The sequence below is a fragment of the Terrapene carolina genome, unplaced genomic scaffold (genome assembly GCF_002925995.2).
Source record: "Terrapene carolina triunguis isolate 2854851 unplaced genomic scaffold, T_m_triunguis-2.0 Scaffold236, whole genome shotgun sequence".
NCBI classification, from domain to species: domain Eukaryota; kingdom Metazoa; phylum Chordata; order Testudines; family Emydidae; genus Terrapene; species Terrapene triunguis.
The window spans coordinates 8740526-8760243 of NW_020664587.1; the positions used below are offsets into that span (position 1 = coordinate 8740526).

At 49.1% G+C, this 19718-nt stretch overlaps 2 protein-coding genes across 5 annotated transcripts in view; one reads left to right on the top strand and one right to left on the bottom strand.

The window, feature by feature from the left end:
- Nucleotides 1–411, bottom strand: part of WDTC1 (WD and tetratricopeptide repeats 1) — a 41564-nt gene extending 41153 nt beyond the window's left edge. For all 3 annotated transcript variants that reach the window (XM_026657074.2, XM_026657075.2, XM_026657073.2), the window contains exon 1: nt 191–411. The gene's annotated coding sequence lies outside the window, so the exon portion shown is untranslated. The remainder of the gene's footprint in view (nt 1–190) is intronic.
- An 8626-nt stretch (nt 412–9037) lies between these two features.
- SLC9A1 (solute carrier family 9 member A1) overlaps nt 9038–19718 on the top strand; it is a 55239-nt gene continuing 44558 nt past the window's right edge. The window contains exon 1 of one of the 2 annotated variants that reach the window (XM_029912695.1): nt 9038–9736. In XM_029912695.1, coding sequence (XP_029768555.1) covers nt 9382–9736 — 355 coding nt within the window. In that variant the 5' untranslated portion in view covers nt 9038–9381. The remainder of the gene's footprint in view (nt 9737–19718) is intronic. The other variant, XM_024203335.2, reaches the window with a different exon arrangement.

Below are 19718 nucleotides of genomic sequence, written 5' to 3' on the forward strand. Positions count from 1 at the left end.
GTGGCGGGGGGGGCAGTCACCGGGCGGGGGAGGGGGAGGGACAGGGGTATAGTGGGGGGACAGGGCCGGGGGCGTAGTGGGGGAGGGGAGGGGCAGGGGTATAGTGGCGGGGGGGCAGTCACCGGGCGGGGGAGGGAGCGGGACAGGGGTATAGTGGCGGGGGGGCCAGTTACCGGGCGGGGGCAGTTACCTGTCAGGCCTCCTCAGCGCGCACGCTCCGCAGCGAGTGGAAGTTGAGAGGCTCCATCCATGCAGGGGACAGCCCGGCCCTGGGCCAGGACAGGAGGATCCCTCGGCGGGTGGGGCTGGCCACCCTAGCCCCTCGCCATGCTCCGCAGCCCCAGGCTGGCTGGGACTCGGTCCCTCCCCAGCCCCCTCCTCTGTTTATCTCCTCCAGCTGTCTGGGGCTCAGTAAACTCCCCCAGCACTGCGCCTGCGCCACGCTAACTGCGCCACCACTCCTTCCCCGCGGCAGCCCTTACGCCACGCAAACAGCGCGGATTCGCTTCTAGAATCCCCCTTCCCCCGCCTATAACGTCTATCTGCCCGCGCTCGGAGTGACAACAGCCCCGACCAAAGAGATTCCCAGCTCGGCGGGCGGTGTGAACCAATCTGCCCGCAGATGCGTCAAGAGGGGCGGGGGTTGGAGCGCCGCTGCGCCTGCTGGGAGTTGTAGTTTGTTCAAGGAGGGCGGGCGGCCCATGCTAGACTATAAGAGGAGTTGATAAGTGGTAGCCCCGCTGGGCGGCGCGGTGCAAACCGGTGCCTCCCTGCCTGTGTGCTCTCCTCCAGCCAGGCTCCTGGGCAGCCCCAGGCTCGCCCATTGGCCTGACAGGTCCCTAGGCCATGCTGAGCTTACAGCCTCTCCATCCACCCCCCAGGTCTTCAGGCCAAGCTAAGCCTCAGTCTCCCTTTCACCCACCTACCCATCTAGGGCCCTTAGGCTTCCCTGAGTCCTGGCCTCCTCCTCCCACTAGACATGTTTTCTTAGGCCCCTCTCTGCCCTACTGTCCTGCCGTGTGCCACAGCAGCCAGGGAGCTCCAAATCCCCATCTCATGCTGTAGTTCCCCATGGCACCTGGTCTGCTTGGAACTCCGCCTCACAGGTGCCCGTGCCTCCCAGACTTCCTCCCAGGCCAGAGTCCTGCTCTAACCCATTATGGTTTCCAAGTGTCCGAAAGCCCAGTCTCACCTGTTAACATGTTACAGGGTCATTCTCTGCCTCAGCCCCAGCCTTGTGTTCCAGCCCAACGGTGCTGTGTCCTGTCTCCCTTCGGCCTACTCTAGAGCACAGGGTGTTCTGAATCTCTGGCTTGTAGTATTCACTATATCCACCTTTTGCTGAAACACCTCAAAGAGCAGCCTCAAATCACCTAGAGTCCAGTGAGGTAAGTGGACATGTCCAAGTCTTGTCCGGAAAACCCAAATGCCTAAGCTTGACTATCTGGCCTGCATACCACACTGTCCTAGAAATCAAATGAGGAACCTGGTCTTATCTTAGGAAGCTCCAGGCTTGGACCTTTTTGCTGTGTTAAAGTATTTTTTCCAGGTGGTGGCACTGTTTGCAAAAATGCTCCCTCGCTTCATCATTCAAGCACAGATCCCTGCAGTTCTGCGAGAACTAAACATTGCTCTTTGTTTTACCAACTAACAGAGATTTTTTTTTTTTTGTGCCCCACTTTTCAGATCTGAGTCATGGGGCGGGAAGTACAATGCTGATTATGGCTTGTCATGGTTAAGTCACAATCAACTGATTAGAAAAATGCAAAAAATTATAGTTACTAAAATTCCAAGAATCACTAGACTCCATTTAAAATCAAAATATCCTTTATTTTGCAATTAAATATTTTAAACCCTTTACTAATATTTAATAGTTTAAGGTGCATTTAAAACCACAATCCCATTCCTCCGGGTTCAACCCTGGCAGCATTGCAGGAGAAAACTGTTTCTGCCTTCTCCAACTTCTGCAGAAGGAGCAGCAGCCTCTTAAAACAGCTACTATATGTAAGCTCCATGAGTGTGTGTCCCCCTCTCCCCCCCCCCCACACACACACTGAAACCCAGAGAACCAATGACCAACTACTACCTCTAATTGTGCAATCTCTCGTTATCTTTTTTGGCTTCCTCTTGTGGTATTTTTCAATGAAAATGGTGATATCACCATCACATCTATCCACTTTCTTGAGAAGGTCCCACAGGACACAACTGACTTTCTCCAGAAACTCTGCAAGATTAACAACCTCCCTCAGAATACTGTCCTTGCCACCATGGATGTCCCCTCCCTATACCCCAACATCCCTCACAATGGCAGTATCGCTGCCTGCCTCAAATATCTACAAGACAATGGATAACACTCAGATATCCACCCCAAAAACAATTGCTAAACTCATCCATTTCATCCTCATCCATAATAATTTTACATTCAACAACAAACATTTTGCCCAAACCATTGGATGGGTACTAGGATGGCTCCCCAATGTACCAACTTCTTTGTGGGCTACCTTGAAGAAGAATTTCTAGACAAATTCACCATGAAACCAATGATATACCTGAGATACATCAATGATATTTTCATCCTCTGGAACAGATGACCTAAACTCCCTCATAGATTTCCACCACAACTTCAACAACCACCTCCCATCCATCAAACTCCCTGTAGAACAGTGTTTCTCAACGACCGGACTGTGAACAGGAGCGGGTCCCTGAGATATCTCTGACACAGTTAGGAAGGCAGCAAGCCAGTCCCTGGTATCAAAAAGGTTGAGAAATACTGCTCTAGAAGACTCCCACACCAGCATCAACTTCCTGGACACCACAATCTGTTTCAACAATGGAACCCTACAGACAACTATATAGAAGAAACCTATGGATCATCACAGATCCAGTAACCACCCCAAACACACCAAGAAATCTGTTATCTACAGCCAGGCACTCAGATACCACAGAATATGCCCTGAGGAGAAAGTCTGGGCTACATCCCCTAATACACTTACAACCACCTTCACCAAACAAGGATACACCACCAGAGTAGATCACCTCATGGATCTCAAATGCCACCGAGAGAACCTGCTTCAATACAGGGGGGAAAAAAAAAACCTGACCGCACACCCCTTGTTTTTACTTACCACCCCACACTTGAACCCATACAGGATATCATTAAACAATTATAAACCATACTCAATGAGGACCACATGCTGAAATAAATCTTTCCCTAATCCCCTCTTCTGGCCTTCAAACAACCCCTCCAACCTTGCCAAGCTCATCATCAGAAGCAAGCTCCAGCAGACCAGGACACACCAACTCAAACCAGCACCTGTTCCTGCCAGAACAACAGATGCAAAACCTATAGACATATCTCCACTGCTGCAATGGGGCTTACTCATGCCTATCATAACATAACACTAAAATTCTTCCATTTTATAACCCTCAAATGAAAATAGTTAGACCTTTATCACATCATTTAACTTAAATGTTCAATAAACACCCAATTCCTTGTCTCCCACTCTTTCTTTAATAATAAAAAGCCAAAAACTTTGGGTAATAACACACCACTTGAATTGGGACTGTAAACAACGAAATTCGGGAATTTCAAAGCTACATTCTCTATTGCAGTGTTAAGTGATGTTGCACATACGCATTATATGAAGACTTATATTTATGAAATTCTGAATGTGCAAGGGCTTGAAATAATCTCATCTAGTTCATATTATCTCATTAGGGCTTCTGTTACGGAATTATTAGGAAAACAGGTCCCATGTGATCCAGTATCTAGTGTTCTTACATGAGAGAGAACCAAGTAGATTTATCTTCTTATCTGACTGCTTCTATGCACTGTATAAGCTCTAAGATCAGCTTTCTATTTTCATTATGCTTTATTTTTCATTTACATTTTTAAATTGGCCTCTATACTTAAATAATAATGCTTTGCACCTGTGCAACACCTTTTATTGGCGAATCTCAGTCTTTTATATGTGTTAATTAATTAAGCCTCACAACCCTCTGCCAGGTAGACAAGTATCATTACCACCTCTGTCATGCAGAAGAAGAAACTGGAGTGGAGAGAGAGAGAGGTGAAGTGATTTGCCCAAGGTCACCTAGCAAGTTGGTTGCAGGGCTTGGAATAGAACCTGCATTCACAGGTGCTAAATGTTAGCCCATGCCAATTATAATGAAATGCAAAATTAAATAGTATATTATTTACTTCCCATATGTTTTTGCTGCACACATCAAAGGTAGAGAGGAGAAAAGCCACACCATTCCAGACTTCTTTTGGTTTGGTTTACAAGGGGATGTGGCAGAGACTCCAACAGGGAAGGAAGGCTGCATCTCATCTACTTTGCTCAGCTGATCATAAGTTACAATCAGCTGGGAGAAACAGGGAGAGGATGTAAAAAATCTCTTAAAAGGAGAGAGACAGGCATGCTAGGATATTCTTCATGAATGAAAAAAGCAGTAGGAACTGAGAAATAAATGGGTCAGATATAGGGATAGACTGTAGTAGAGGCACAAAAACATTAATAGCTGTGTGGTCTAATGGCCAGTGCATGGGCTAGGTAGTCAGGATTTCTGGTTTCTGTGTTCAGATCTGCCATTGCCTCATTATGTGATTTTAGGACAATGTAGTCTCCCATTTACCCCATCTGTGCAATGGCTATAAATAATGCTTACCTCCTCATTAATCAATGTTTGTGAAGCACTTTTAGATCCTCTGATCAAGGATGCCATAGAAGGGCAAGTTATGTTGTGAATTCCTCCAATATGGCTCCAGCGGAGCTGAATTCTGCATGAACGATGTGCAAATATAATGGAGAAAGGGCTTTTGGAACTTGCATAAGGTAAGGCTATTGGCTGCTCCCATGAGTTCTAGACTGTGGGATATTAAGTGCATCTTTGTTTGGGATGCTGTGGGAGGGTCTTTTTTTTTTTAAACTTTCTGAAAAGGAAATTAGGATGACAGGCCCTAGCTTCATTGGATACTTTTAAAGGCCTGTTTGCTTGCTCCATACAGTTGTATTTCTTGATTCTTGCAGATCAAGAAGCTTAAACTGAATTAATTAGGCTTCCTCCTGGCGTGAAGGTAAATGCATGTTCTAAAATCCATTGAGGGCATCTCCGGTAGATAGTTCGACTCCCCCAATAAAATGTGAATCATGACTAACTAGTAATCTGCACTGGGACAGCTGCTGGGCCTTGATGAATGGAAGAGTACCGTATGTTTCTGCACTGTAGGGGTAGCCCAGTGCTGATCAGGAGATATTGCCTAGCTACAGTTACTTTCAGTCAAGCTAATTGTGAAATGTCTGACCAAAATAGCAAAAAATTAATTTGGAGCCCACGTCCTAATTGGCAAACATCTTGTTTTCAGAGTCTAGGGAATTTGCACCTACTTACCACTATTACTGAGTGATCTAGATAAAGTCTGGCACCCTTGTGGAGATAGAAAGATTTGACCTAGTTACTCTGGGCACTATTTCTGGAAGAGAACCAGCCCAGGTGAGTGCCCTGGACAAGTGTCTATTTACCTGCATGTTCCTAGGAATTGTAACTCCTTTTAAAGTTAATGGGAGTTTTATTGATTTCTGCAGGAGGAGGATTGTTTGATGGCAAAACTCTCATCATGGTTAATAGTTCAGGAATAGGCCCCTACTCAGGAGCATGTGACAAAGCTCTTCCTATAGGTAAATGTAAAGTCCAGGACTTCCTTGCAGATGAATTTGCTTGTCCAGTATGTATCATAGAATATCAGAGTTGGAAGGGACCTCAGGAGGTCATCTAGTCCAACCCCCTGCTCAAAACAGGACCAATCCCCAACTAAATCATCCCAGCCAGGGCTTTGTCAAGCCTGACCTTAAAAACCTCTAAGAAAGGAGATTCCACCACCTCCCTCGATAACCCATTCCAGTGCTTCACCACCCTCCTAGTGAAAAAGTTTTTCCTAATATCCAACCTAAACCTCCCCCACTGCAACTTGAGACCATTACCCCTCATTTTTCTCTTCTGTAGACTAAATAATCCCAGTTCCTTCAGCCTCTCCTCATAAGTCATGTGCTCCAGCCCCCTAATCATTTTTGTTGCCCTTCGCTGGACTCTTTCCAATTTGTCCACATCCTTCTTGTAGTGTGGGGCCCATAACCGGACACAGTACTCCAGATGAGGCCTCTCCAATGCCAAATAGAGGGGAATGATCACGTCCCTCGATCTGCTCCCTCCTATTTAACCAGCCCAAAATGCCGTTAGCCTCCTTGGCAACAAGGACACACTGTTGACTCATATCCAGCTTCTCGTCCACTGTAACCCCTAGGTCCTTTTCCGCAGAACTACCTAGCCGCTCGGTCCCTAGTCTGTAGTAGTGCATGGGATTCTTCCGTATCCAAGCAGAAGTGAGACGTTAACACATTTGGCTGTTCCTGTTCAGGCTTGTGATTCGTTTGAATGTTCTCTTCTTTCTAGTCATAGATTAGTCAGGTTTATTCTTTGTTGGTTCTCTTGGGTAACTGCCAGACCGTTAGTTCCCCTACTCTGGAGTAAGGATCTATTGAGCAATGTATACTTCAGTGATACTCAACCTGCAGTTCCTGTAGCCCGGTATTCAACTCTCCTCTTCTGTCTATCTAAACTGCAGCACAGCATCCTGGGAGACAATGCCTGTTTAAAACAAAGACCCACTCAAGTGAATCCAAGGTCCTGAGTCTGCTATGCATGGGACTCTGGTTTGCTTCAGTGGGAGTGTTGCAAGCTGAGAGTTTGCGTTATCCCCGCAGTATCTGAGTGCCTCACAAACATTCATGAATTTATCCTCACCACACCCCTGTGAGGTAGGGACGTATCATGCGCCCCATTTTACGTTGGCAGTGTCTAGTTTTGCACTAAAACAATGCAAAACTCCCATTGATTTCAATGGAGCAGGCCCTGTGTGTTGTGCGCGGGGATGGGTGGCAGAGCCAGGAGCAGAGTTCGTGTCAGCTGACTCCCAAAAATCATATGCTTCACCACAAAACCATCCATGTTACTGCCATGGTTTTATTTTACAGGTCTGCTTTTCTGGTGGCTCTTTGATTGGATTTAACAGCCAAGAACCAGATTTTTAAAGGTATTTAGGTGCCTAATGATACAAATAGATGCCTAGTGGGAGTTTACAAAAGCACCTAGTCATCTAACTCCAATGGGAGTCAGCATGGGTGGTGCGGAAATGGTTGGCTCGGGGAGGCTAGCCCCAGCCCCATCCCTTCCGCCCAAGTCCCTGCCCCTTCTGCCCAAGGCCACCGGCTCCTGCCCCAGCCTACCCCCTCCCCAGCCCCGGAGCGCCAGGCGGGCGGTGCAGCCCCAGCCCAAGTTGGGGGCCACAGCACAGGGGAAGGCAAGCGGCAGAGCTGGGACTGGGGGCGGAGTGTGGACGGGGCCGGGCCATGCCTGGCTGTTTGGGGAGGCTCAGCCTCCCCCAGCCTATGATACCCGCCACCAGTGTTCCCTCTAATTTTTTACATCCATGTGTGGAATGAAATTTGTTATGTGCACCAATATGGAGGTGATGTGTGGTGGAGGTGGGGCTGAGGGGTTCAGAGTGTGGAAGGGGGCTCAGGGCTGGGGTAGAAGGTTGGGGTGCGGGGCGGTGAGGGTTCTGGCTGGGGGGTGGGGTCTGGGGATGAGGATTTGGGGTGCAGGCTGCGGCGGGGAGAGAGAACTCCCTCCATCCCTCTCTCGCCACAGCAGCTCAGGGCCAGGTGAGAGGCGCCTCTCCCAGGCCATGGCAGCTCTGGCGGGCCTGGGGATGGGTGCCTCTCCCCAGCTGCGCAGCTTACAGGGAACTTAACCCACCACCCATGGGAGTTAGGTGCTTTTGTAAATCCTACGAGGCACCTATCTTCTTCTTTAGGCACCTAAATACCTTTTAAAAATCTGGTCCCAAGAGGCCGTGTAGGTCTTAAGGTTTGACCAGGTCTGGTACATTGGCTGTATCCTTGTTAGTAAATCTCCTTTCTACTTGTATACATGCATAAAAAGTCAATTAAAACAGGCTATACATTCTCTTGGTTGGCTTTGCTGGTTTGCTTTCACAATGTCCAGTGTTCCTTGGTATGCTTTGTTGCATGAATTTCCTTGCTGTGTTTATTTTATAGACTGTATATGCTGGAGCTTGAGTTCCAGGGAGTGTGCTGGGCGCAGAAATTGTTTGAATGAGACCTTATCTAAGTTCCTGTATGTTTTATGGGTGGTTGTTCTCTCTCTCTCTCTCTCTCTGTATTGAGGTGCCCATCAATGGCGTCTCTCCTTCTCACGCTCCATTAAAGATCCCATGGCACCTTTCTTAAGAGCTGGATTTTGTCCCACTGCCCGTGGCTACCAACTCCCCCGTCTCTTCCACGGCTGTTCCTGCTAAGGGGCTGATACCTACTCCCCAGAGGTGGCCGCATTTCTATATCTGGGATTGTCCTGACTTTAGGGGGCTGAATCCTGTGCCCGAAGGGTCACTTGCAGGAAGAGCGGGTCCCCTGTAAGCTGGCCAGGGCGCGCACTTGCCCTGGATGCGGGGGGTGCCCCATGAAACCTGCGTGCCCCGTGGGTAGGACTAGGGCCAGGCCAGCCCTCCCACCCTCTCTCCCTTCCTTCGGGTGGCAGCGGGACCCTGTGCACTGCTGCTCCCGGCCGGTGGGTGCTGCTGTAGATGCGGCTGCGCCCCGGCCGCTGCCTGCCTCTCTCCGCGTCCTCGTCTCGGCGGCTATAAGGCTGGGAGCCGGCCGGCGGGCAGGAGCTCAGCGTGCGCTGCGGGAGGAGCCGAGCTGCCGGAGCGGGGCTGCGCTGCGGGGACGCCCGGGACCCCCGATCCCCTCTACCCGGAGCGGGCCGCCAGGCAGCCGGCCTGCCCCCGCCCCGCCGGAGGGAGGGACCTGGGCGAGCCCTTCTCCGGCAGAGAGGAACCGGCTTCTCCGGGGCGCGGGCTGCACCCTTCACCTCCGCCCCTCTGCTTCGGCCCCTTCCCCGCGCCGGCCCGGGGCTCCCCTGGGGGCTGCTGCCCCCTCTGTCCCCGGGGGCTGCTGCTCTGCGCTCCCGGCGCTGTCCCCAGCTCGGGGAAGAGCGGGGGAGGGTGCCTTGCATTGCGTTTGGCTCTGCGGGACTCTCGCTTTCCTGCCTGCAGGCTCTGCCCCTCCCCGGGGAAGCGTCCGGCCCAGTTCTGGTCTCGGGAGTTATTTATTGTATTTTGTTAAATCCACTTTCCAGGGGAAGACTGGAGCGGTCTGCTGGTGGCTCTGTCCCCTTCTCCCCTCCCCTCGCGCTTTCTTGTCCTCTGCAGCGGCCCCTTTGCGCTCCCCATGAAGCCCCCTGGGACAGGCTTCCTCTGAAATAGCCGGGCAGCGGGGCTCTCTCTTGGAGGGCAAGGGAAAGATGCAGGCGAAAGGCTCCCGTGCCCCTTCCCTCCGCGCTTTGCCCTTTTTGTTCATTGTGGCAGCCCTCCTAGGGCTGCTGCCCTTGCTTCACAGCCATGGTTTGCAGCCTAATCCGATGCTGGCCTCTGAGCCACCCCACCACTACCCAGCCGTCATCAGTGGAAGTGAACCTGGGGATGTCACGGCAGCCCCTCACGATGTCTCCCAGGAGATTCGCCCTCTGCCCAACCGCACCAGCCCTGGGCACGTCAAGTACCGGAAAGCCTTCCCGGTCCTGGGCATTGACTACACCCATGTGCGGATACCGTTTGAGATCTCCCTCTGGATACTGCTGGCATGTCTCATGAAACTGGGTACGTTGGCATCACTTCTCTGCAGGCGGTGTGGGTGGAGGGTATGTATACAGTGCCCAAACTTGCAGGCTTAGGAGTCGGGACTCCTGGGTTCTCTTCCTGATGAGTATCCCTGTGATCTTGGAGAAAGTGCTCAACCATTCTGTGCTTTCCGCTCTGTAAAATGGGTATAAAACTTGCTTCACGGGGGTGTTGTAAGATTTGTTGGTAAAGGTCTCAGAGATCCGTGGATGAAATATGGTATAGAAGTAGCAACTGTTGACCATTCTGTTACAAAGAAATTCAGATGGATCGGATAACCATCACTTCTGTTTCCTTTTACAGCTGACCCTCCCCAGTGAGGAAGGATGGTCCAGTGGTTAGGGCTCTAGCCTGCAACTTGGGAGACCTGGGTTCAGTCCCTTGTCCTACTACAGACTGCCTGTGAGATCTTGAGCAAGGCACTTTGTTTCTCAGTGCCTCAATTCCCCACCTGTACGATAGGAATAATTGCACTTCCTCTCTCTCAGGCATGTTGTGGGATAAATATATTAAACATTGTGAGGTGCTCAGGTACTCTAAAAGTTGGGGCATATAAGTACCTAGATACCCTGGAGAGATAACAATCCCAAACGGGGTCTGATGTACTGAGGTTCTGACAGAAAATCTCTCAGAACTTCTGCAGCAGGATTAATACCAGTTGAATTCTCCAGAAGCTGACGTGCGCACACTTGGTCCTATCACATGCCTAGATTTCAAAGCTGGCTTTTGACTCTCAGTGTAGAGGTCAAACTGGCCGCTCTCCAACTGGTGACATCTAGGTTTATATTCTGTCGTAATGCCAAGAGTGCAGATGATGTGTCTGCCGCTTCCTGTTTTGGATGGTCATGGGGGAGGAGATCTGCATTTCCTTTATTTCATTCCTGACTCTTAGGTTTAAAATAATTAATGGTAACACTCCTAGAGGCTCTTCTGTAGTGCTCTGTAACTTGCTGAATCTTACGCCAGGCTCCTATCAGACTCTGAGAGCTAACAGAAAGATTGGCTGGGAAATCTCATGGCTGGCTCTGCCTGCCCTGGTTCTGGTGTAATAGACCCCAAGCACTGGACTGGTAATTCAGGGCAAACTGCTGATCACTGGCTGAGATTACAGAAATGTTTTCCTCCCCAAAGTTGGTGTGGTTGGGGTGTGTATGTGTAGATGTGAACAACTTTCGATACTTTTCTGAGGGCCTCTTAACCTTTTATTTGAATCTAGGGATATAAGTGTTAACATTTAGGCCCAGAAGACTTCCGTGTGTCTGTCTGTGTAAGATCTAGTGGTTAGAGTAGGTATTGAATCAGGACTCCTGGGTTCTGTTCCCCCTCCTGTCGTCCCCCCCCAACTCTGACATTAGCTGGGCAAGTCTTTTCAAGTGCTCTTAAATATCCTTAGAAGAAGGTGCCAGACAAATAAGCAATGCTGTTGCTTTTCTTTTCATAGCCACAGTCCCCTCTCAGCTGGCACGTGTTCCATATGTTAAGTAACTTGTAGTAACTGATTCCAGTTACTTCACTGCATTTACAGTCTTCCTTAACTCTATTGGGTGGAACAACGAGGAGTCTGGTGGCACCTTAAAGACTAACAGATTTATTTGTGGATAAGCTTTCGTGGGTAAAAAACCCACTTCGTCCGTTGCATCCGAAGAAATGCGTTTTTTACCCACGAAAGGTTATGCCCAAATAAATCTTAGTCTTTAAGGTGCCACCAAACTCCGTGTTGTTCTTGTGGATACAAACTAACACGTCTACCCCTCTGATACTCTATTGGGTGGGGAAATCAGAAACCTCTATGCGCTGGTAGAAGGGGGGGTGCTGCTGTTTATTCTGGTCTTTAGCCACACAGAACCTGGTTTCAATCCTGTTAGTGTGTGTCAAGGCATGCCTTGTGGTTGGTGTGCAAGATGTGAAACTGGTGTTTGCGGGTGAAAAGCACCAGAACAGGCAGCAGAAATACCCTGTAAGGAAATATGATGTGCCGAGGGTGGGGAATGGGGTAAGGGAATTTCTAATTTCCAGTAGGTTTGCTGGCTGCCTTCTTTTGTGAGCATCTTCATTTATCAGAGTGATCTGTAGTGTCTATGCAGAGGCTGCGACACAGAGCAGTTTCTGCAGAACTCTGCATTGTGGGTTAGGGCTGTTTGTGCTGTTTTAAGGTTGTTTTTAGTCAGTAGCAGAACCTGTCGCTTCTTATACATCGAAGGGATTGTGGGAGTCTGGGTGTTCGGGGTACATGTTTTAGGAGGACCAGTCTTGCAGCTTTTCAAGGATGTCTGAGAACCCATTGCAGGTAACTGAGGTGTTGGGGACACAGCATATACCACAGCCTAGGTTGCCTTACTCCTGTTAGGAGTTCTGGCTGTAGATCAAAGATGGAACATCCTCTTGGCCTTATTTCCAAGGGATTTGATGCTGGGTCAGATCAGCATGGGTGAGAATAACTGTCTTAGTGTGTTTCTGGGTCTTAGCTCATAGTTCCCGACTGCACCCCTTAAACTAGTGATTTAACCGTATAAACCAATGTTTTCCAAATGAATGAGTTGCTAAGATCATTGCTGTGGTTGTACCTGTTAGAGCAGTGGTTCACAACCTGGCGTTTGGGGGCCCCCTGTGGGGCTGCGAGCAGGTTTCAGGGGGTCCGCCAAGCAGGACCAGTGTTACACTTGCTGGGCCCCAGGGAGAAGGCCAAAGTCCCACTGCATGGAGCTGCAGCCTGAGGCCCTGAGCAACTTAGCTTCATGGTGCCCTCTGTGGCATGTGGCCCTGGGCTTTTGCCCTGCTTGCTTACCTTTAACGCCGGCCGTGGCTTTTATATGCAGAAAACCAGTTATTGTGGCAAAGGGGGCCGTGGAATTTTTATAGCATGTTTGGGGGGCTCAGAAAGAAAAAGGTTGAGTACCCCTGTGTTAGAGAACATGTCCCCGCTTCTGGGAGGAGCAAACTCACTGGGCTGGCAGGAGCTTACTCTGCACTCCTAGCCCCACCCCTGTACTCATGGTGCTCTGGCTGTGTAATTCAGTCTTCAGACAGATAGGCAAGTCTGTAATTGTGGGTGCTGATACAGATCAATGCAGTGGAATCTAAAATGACCGGACTTGGGAGTTCCAGGTTTGATTAACCAGGCCAAGGATTTATCCTCCAAATCGTATTAGGCCCTGTGGGGAAAGTAAGCATGAAAGAAGTGAGGGCAGGATTGGAATGACTAATGGCAATAGTGTTTTGCACTGTATGTGGTTCTCTTTATTTTCAAAGCCCTTTGCAAACTTTGACTTATACCCGTGAAAGCCCTGGGTGGTGGGTAAACCTATTACTGCTATCTTACAGATAGGGAAACCGGTGCAGTGAGTTTGTGACTTGCCCATACCACACAGGGAAACAGTCCGGGAGCTGGGATTACAACTCAGGAGCTTCTGTTTGCTAGTTCTGGGTTTAGTCCACTGGCCCAGGCTGCTTCTCAACTGAGGCAGGGGCTGATGATTGAACAGTCTGAATAATGATGCCTGGGCTATTGCAGAGACCCAGGGGACAGGATTAAAATCCTGCAAAGTGCTGTTCTGGATACCTATGACTGGTGGCAATATGGATGGGCTGCTCAGTGCACACTGAAAACTGGAAAAGAAGCTGAAGAGCTTGGGGTAAAAATTAATGGGCCGTTATCAGGGTCAACAGACCCCAGCTATACTTTGTCATATTCCTCAATCTCCCCCCCCCCCCTTCCTGGTTTTAAAACCTCCTTTCCTCTCTTAAAGGAGTCCCTTGGGGTATCTTTGTATGGTGGTTTAATCTGTGCCAGGCCAGCACTGCAAGAGCCTCAACGTCCTAGTTGCTTGGCCTACCAGCCCAGTCTTGAGGGACCTGATTCCTTGGGATCTCGGGCACGTGCACGTTGGCTGACCTTGGCACGCTCGTCTTGTGACGTGCTTCAAAGAGCAGCTATCTTGCAAATTTCAGTTACCTGCCGGCTTGTGAGAATGTAACCGGCACTAGAAGTGAGCGCTATGTAACACAAACACACTTGTGGCTGTGATCTCCACCAGCCATGGAGACCAGGATTGTTGCTGGCTCACCTAGTCCCAGCACCTGAGGTTAGGACTGATGCTGATTTATTTATTAATTAATTAAGAGGCATTTTAAGATGGAATGCTCCGTGAAATGCACCAGAATGGGCTACGGGGATGTAAGTTGAAACACCTTCTAGGCCCCATCTAACATGCAGGAAATGTGTTGTAACAGTTTTGCTTCATGTGTCCAGATGGAACTATACCATGGTATAACCATAATAGATAATGGAAGCGTTACACCCCTAATCTTCATTTGGGAGCTTGGTTATATGGAGTCTGGTGGTGTAACATTATTTGCCGTGTGGCGAGTTCAGTTGTGTAGATGGGCCCTTGATCACCACCCACTCAGGAGGAGATAGTGGTAGCTAAGCTTCTAATCAGTGATTCTGCAGTGCAAAGAATCCTCCATCTGTGTGAAGCAGGCACAGATGATTTCCCCTGGGTTTGGCACTGAGTCTTTGGTAGGGCGTTTGGGGTAGAAATTTTAAGACCGTTTCTCACATGGCCTCACTGAAGACAAAACTGGGTTCTTGTGCTGTTGAGTCACCTTCTCTCCCACTCACCCTTTCATTTTTATTCTTTCAGGTTTCTCCTAAGTCTGTCTTTACGCCCTGCCTGCTTGCAGTGTTAGCTAATTTTCTCTCAGTGCAACGTCAGTTGGTAGGACTAGAATCGCGCCTGTGACTTCAGAACTCAAGGTTAGAGAGAGGGAGCCGACCTTCAGTGCCAATGTTCCAGGAGACAGACATTTAATTCAGACATAAATAAATATCTCTCATTTCCACTGACATGGAAAGAATGAGCAAGGAATGCAAATAAAGGCTTAATAACGAATTGCAGTAATAGTACCTGTCATGGTGTCTCTTTTCAGTGCCAGACTATAGCAGAATAGGCCAGGGACTGGCAGTCAGGATTCTCCTCTGCCACAGATTTGCTGTTTGGCCTTGGGTAAGTCACTTCACCTGGGTGCCTCACTTTCCCGACCTGTGCAGTAAAAATACGTTGCAGGAGTGTTGAGGTTTAACTGTGTCAATCGAGCACTTGGAGATCCCCAGTCTGTTTTATAGAAGTGCAAAATATTACTGCCCTGTGTTGGGAATTGTCCAGGTTCAAGGTGTGGCAGCATGTCTGATCCTTTCTCTCTAAGCCTTCCATATTGCACTGAAGGAAGCTTTGGATGTGACCCCTTCCACATAGCAAGCCTCTGAGTGTGACCCCCCCGTTATAAATTAAAAACACTTTTTTAAAATATATTTAACACCATTATAAATGCTGGAGGCAAAGCGGAGTTTGGGGTGGAGGTTGACAGCTTGCGACCCGCCCCCATGTAATAACCTCGTGACCCCCTGAGGGATCCCGACCCCCAGTTTGAGACCCCCTGCTCTAGCATGTGAGACATTAAATCACCAGCTGATGCAGCCCTCCTGTTTGGTTGGAGCCTGTTATAATGACTGAGTCATCGCTGTTTTTTCTTCACAGCACTTGGTCTTTCTGAATGTCTGGGTCAGGGTTGTCTGGTCTACAACAACCGCTACACCAACCTGTCTCTTTAGAGCAGCAGACAGCAACCAATACGTCACAAATATCCATGTCCTTGTTAGCTACGTTAAATTAGCTGTAAAGTGAGCTGAGCATCTATTATTAGGTAAAATAACACTTTGCTTTTCCTCCTGTTCCAGGTAGACATACAGACCCTGTGTTATGGAGAATAGTCAGTGGGCTGTAGTGGAGTTAAAGACGTTTCTGATGTCTGTTAGGCTAGGCTTCTTGGGCCCATTTACAATATGCAGGACAAGATCTGTTTCAGTAATCCTGTTACACTCTCAGAAATGTCACTAACTTCAGCAGACGGCTTCCTGCAGTGGCATCTGATTCCTGCAGCCAAACATTCAGTGCTCTTTTTACTTCCTTTTCAAAATGCCACACGCACACCTATGACACTATAACAGACGTGGGCAAACTACGTCCCGCGGGACCGTCCTGCCCGACCCCTGAGCTCCTGTCTGGGGAGCCTAGTCCCCGGCCTCTCCCCCGCAGCCATGCTGCTGCGTGGGCCGCGCTCTGGCCCACCACTCCCGCTGGGCAGCGTGGGGAGCGCAGCTGGCTCTGGCCGGGTGTCGCGGCTGCGAGCTCCTGCTGCTGGTTGGGGGGGGGGGGGGGGGGGAGGGGAGCGGTGGATCCTGGGGGGCAGTCAGGGAGGAGGGGGTGGTTGGATGGGGCGGAGGTTCTGCGGGGGCAGTCGGGATGGGGAACAGGGAGCGTTGGGAGTGGGAGTCCCAGGGGACCTGTCAGGGGGCGGGGATGTGGATAGGGGTTGGGAGGGCAGTCAGAGGACAGGGAGCGGGGGGGGTTGGATAAGGGGGTGGGATCCCGGGGGTCAGTTAGGGGCAGAGGGTCCCGGGAGGGTGTGGTCAGGGGATGAGGAGCAGAGGGCGGTTGGATAGGGGGTGGGAGTCCCAGGGGGGCTGTAAGGGGGTGGGGGTGTGGATAGGGGACAGGGAGCAGGGGGGTTGGATAGGGGGCCAGGGTCCCAGGAGGGGGAAGTCAGGGGACAAGGAGCAGGGGGGGTTGGATGGGTTGGGAATTCTGAAGGGGGCAGCCAGGGTGTTTGGGGAGGCACAGCCTTCCCTACCCAGCCCTCCATATAGTTGCGCAACCTTGATGTGGCCCTCGGGCCAAAATGTTTGCCCACCCCTGCACTATAACAATGAATAAAAAGGAAGGAGGTTCCTGCCCCCCAAAAACTTCCTTTTTGAGCTAGAAAAAGGACAACAAAGTGACAAAACACAAGTGGAGTTAGAGGGGGATAGGGTAAAAGATCACAGGATATTTTTGTTAGAGCAGGTATATATTTGTAATGGATGGGCTTTTCAAAAGTACCTAAATCCCACTGTCCGTGATTCTAAGGCTCCTAAGTTACATAGGCGCTCTTGAAAATTTTACCCTTTGGTTCCTACATGCCTAAGCCACTTCTGGAAATGGGACTTCAGCACTTTGAAAAGCCCACCCATTATAAAAAGACGAACCAACAAGACGTGTGTATTGGTATTTATTGTATCGTAGGATTTTTGAGTGTCTAAGGTTTGAGGAGTTAACTTCAATGAGATACCATAGTGAGGAATGTGGTAGATACCTACCATGGCATGAGAGGCTGGAATAGAAACCAGTGTGGGGGAAGTTTGGCTGAAAGACGTGAATCAAGAGAAGAATGAGGCTGCATAGTGCGTAGGATTGGGGAAGGTATTCTGGGCATGAGGGCAGGCATGTGAGAAGGCACCGACTCACAGGTGGGAGGAGACCCGGGGCATTCTAAGCTTATGCCGTGCAGGCGTGGGCAGCTTTCACTGTTACTGGACTCTGAAACCAAAGATCCAAGAAATGCATCGAGTGACCAGTTTTCAGTCTTCACACAAGCTCTCCTCATTGTGACAGTAACGCAGGTTTCTTTAAGAAGACATCCATCTTATTCCTAGAAGAATTTAGGGAGCTGCTCTGAATGTCACAACAAGCTTCTGACCAGGTTGGAAGCAGAGCAGGTTTGAGTGTCAGTGGAATAATGAGCAAGAAAAGAATTGAAACACAAATTGCTCTCATGTTGTTGTATTAGCTGAACCAATAAGAGCATCCAGAAAGGAGGCAGGAAATGTGACCGGTGGACAACAAGCCAACTTCTGCCATGATACCTGTAAGGGACTGGCCAACTAGCAGTGACTTGAGAGAAAAGCAGTTGGAGACAGTGATACTTACTTAATTGTATGTTTATCCCTCTCCCCCATTTTTGTTTGTTCTGTTAGATTGTAAGCTCCTCGAGGCAAGGACTGTGTTCTCTGATGTATGTGGAAAGCAGCTAGCACACCGCAGGCTCGAATGTCATGGGAATTCTGGAGTAGCAATTAGGCTAGTTGCCAGAGTGGAAAGGTGTCTGAACTCTTGCAGGGCCCACTGTTTGTCTAGTGAGGCTGATTCCCTACTCTCAGTGCCTCTTTCCCCATCTGGACAATCAGGATAATACATTCTCTGCCTGGGTATTGAAGCTTGATTCATGAACATGAGTAAATGATTCTGAGGTTCTTGTCTAGCTGGTGCTATAGAAGTGCAAATTATTCTTAATTATAATAAACACTCTCTTTTCAGAAGCAGCCGTGTTGGTCTTTCTCGCTTCCTTATCTGTGAGTGATCCTAATGCACACAGCTATTTCTTTCCTGCCTTTTCATACAGTTTGCCAGCATGACTGAGGGTTGAGAAGGAGATTGGCAGTGGCCTTTTCTCTCTTGCCTGTCTGTCTGCTGCTGGAGCCTGAACAGAAGAACGATCCAAACAGTTTCCTCCAGGGAACTGAGGAAAGTACTAATGTAATTAGAGTGTGAGTGGTAAAAAATGCCTTACATGGAATATGGGTTATTTACAGAGTGGGAAGAACATGAGCATCTGTGTGCATGTGATGTGTGCAAATGCAGCCTGTACCCCCCTAGAGAGCACTCCCCAGTGAGCCCTAGTGTCTGCTAAAATACAATCTGTATCAGGCTACACCTCAAGACTAGTGTGGAATGTCCCGGCCTGAAGCCTCCTCTTATGAACAGGTTGAGGGCATGTCCCAAAACTGCCCAAGGATCTACACTCCCTCCCAGTAAGTTTCTGGGTGGAATTCAAGGTGTTGGTGTTAACCTATAAAGCTATAAATGGTTCAGGGTTGTGGTTACTAGGGTCTCAATGAAGATAATTAACTGTTGGACCAACCTACCTTGGGACATGGCAGATTCTCAGTCACTTGCGGTCTTTAAACCAAGACTAGATATATTTAGCTATGCTGTCACTCAAACAGAAGTGACGGGTTTGAAGCAGAAATTCTTGGATGGGGTTCTTTGGCTTGTGTTATGCAGGAGGCCAAACAAGATGATCGTAATGATCTCTTCTGGCTTTAAAAACTATATGAATCTGAGATATTGTGCCCTACTGCCACAACTGTGATCATCAAAGGAACTTGAACTAGCATTCCCTAGCAAGTTAACCACTGGTTGAGTACTAGTAGGTGCACTCCAGATAACATCTCTAAACATGGTATGAAGGCCAGATTAAGTGGAGAATGGAGCAGAGGGGAAACATGAGTTAGATATTGGTACCACTATTGAGGGAGGTAATGCTGTTCTCACTGGATTGTAAGTAGGTAGAGACCTTGGATCCTGAAGAATTACATTTTTTCTTTCGGGGGACCCACTTTTTTCATTTAGGCAAAACAGAAATTCAGTAAGCATTTTGTTACTGTGTTGAAAAATAGGCTTGCCTTACTGTAACCCATTCTCCCCTCAAAAACATCCCTTCCCAGTGTGAAGCTATAGACGCCTCCACACAATACTGCCCCTAAAATACTTTCGGTAATGTGGTAAGTTCTGAATCTTCTTAACATAGCTGGTCCAGTGGCTCAGTGAATGGATTGTGGGTACTGAGGGAGGAAACTTTAGAAGCAAACGATAATGAGGAATGAATTACTGCAACAGTGTTGTAAACACTGGATTCTTTCACTCCCAAAGGCTTAATTTGTTCAGATAAAAACTGAAATCCATCCGGAATATACTGTGAGAATGCAGCCTTACTGAGCCTACTTTAAGTAGCATTAGTTAAGGAAGTACTTTCCTTACCTGCTCCCACCCCTTGCTATAAAAAGGCCTTAAGCACTTGTTTCTTATCTCTTAGGGCAGGGGTGGCCAACCTGTGCCTCCGGAGCCACATGCGGCTCTTCAGAAGTTAATATGCAGCTCTTTGTATAGACGCCGACTCCGGGGCTGGAACTACAGGCGCCAACTTTCCAATGTGCCAGGGGGTGCTCACTGCTTAACCCCTGGCTCTGCCCCAGGCCCCCACTCCTTCCAGCACCCTTGTTCCTCCCCCCATTCCCCCAGAGCCT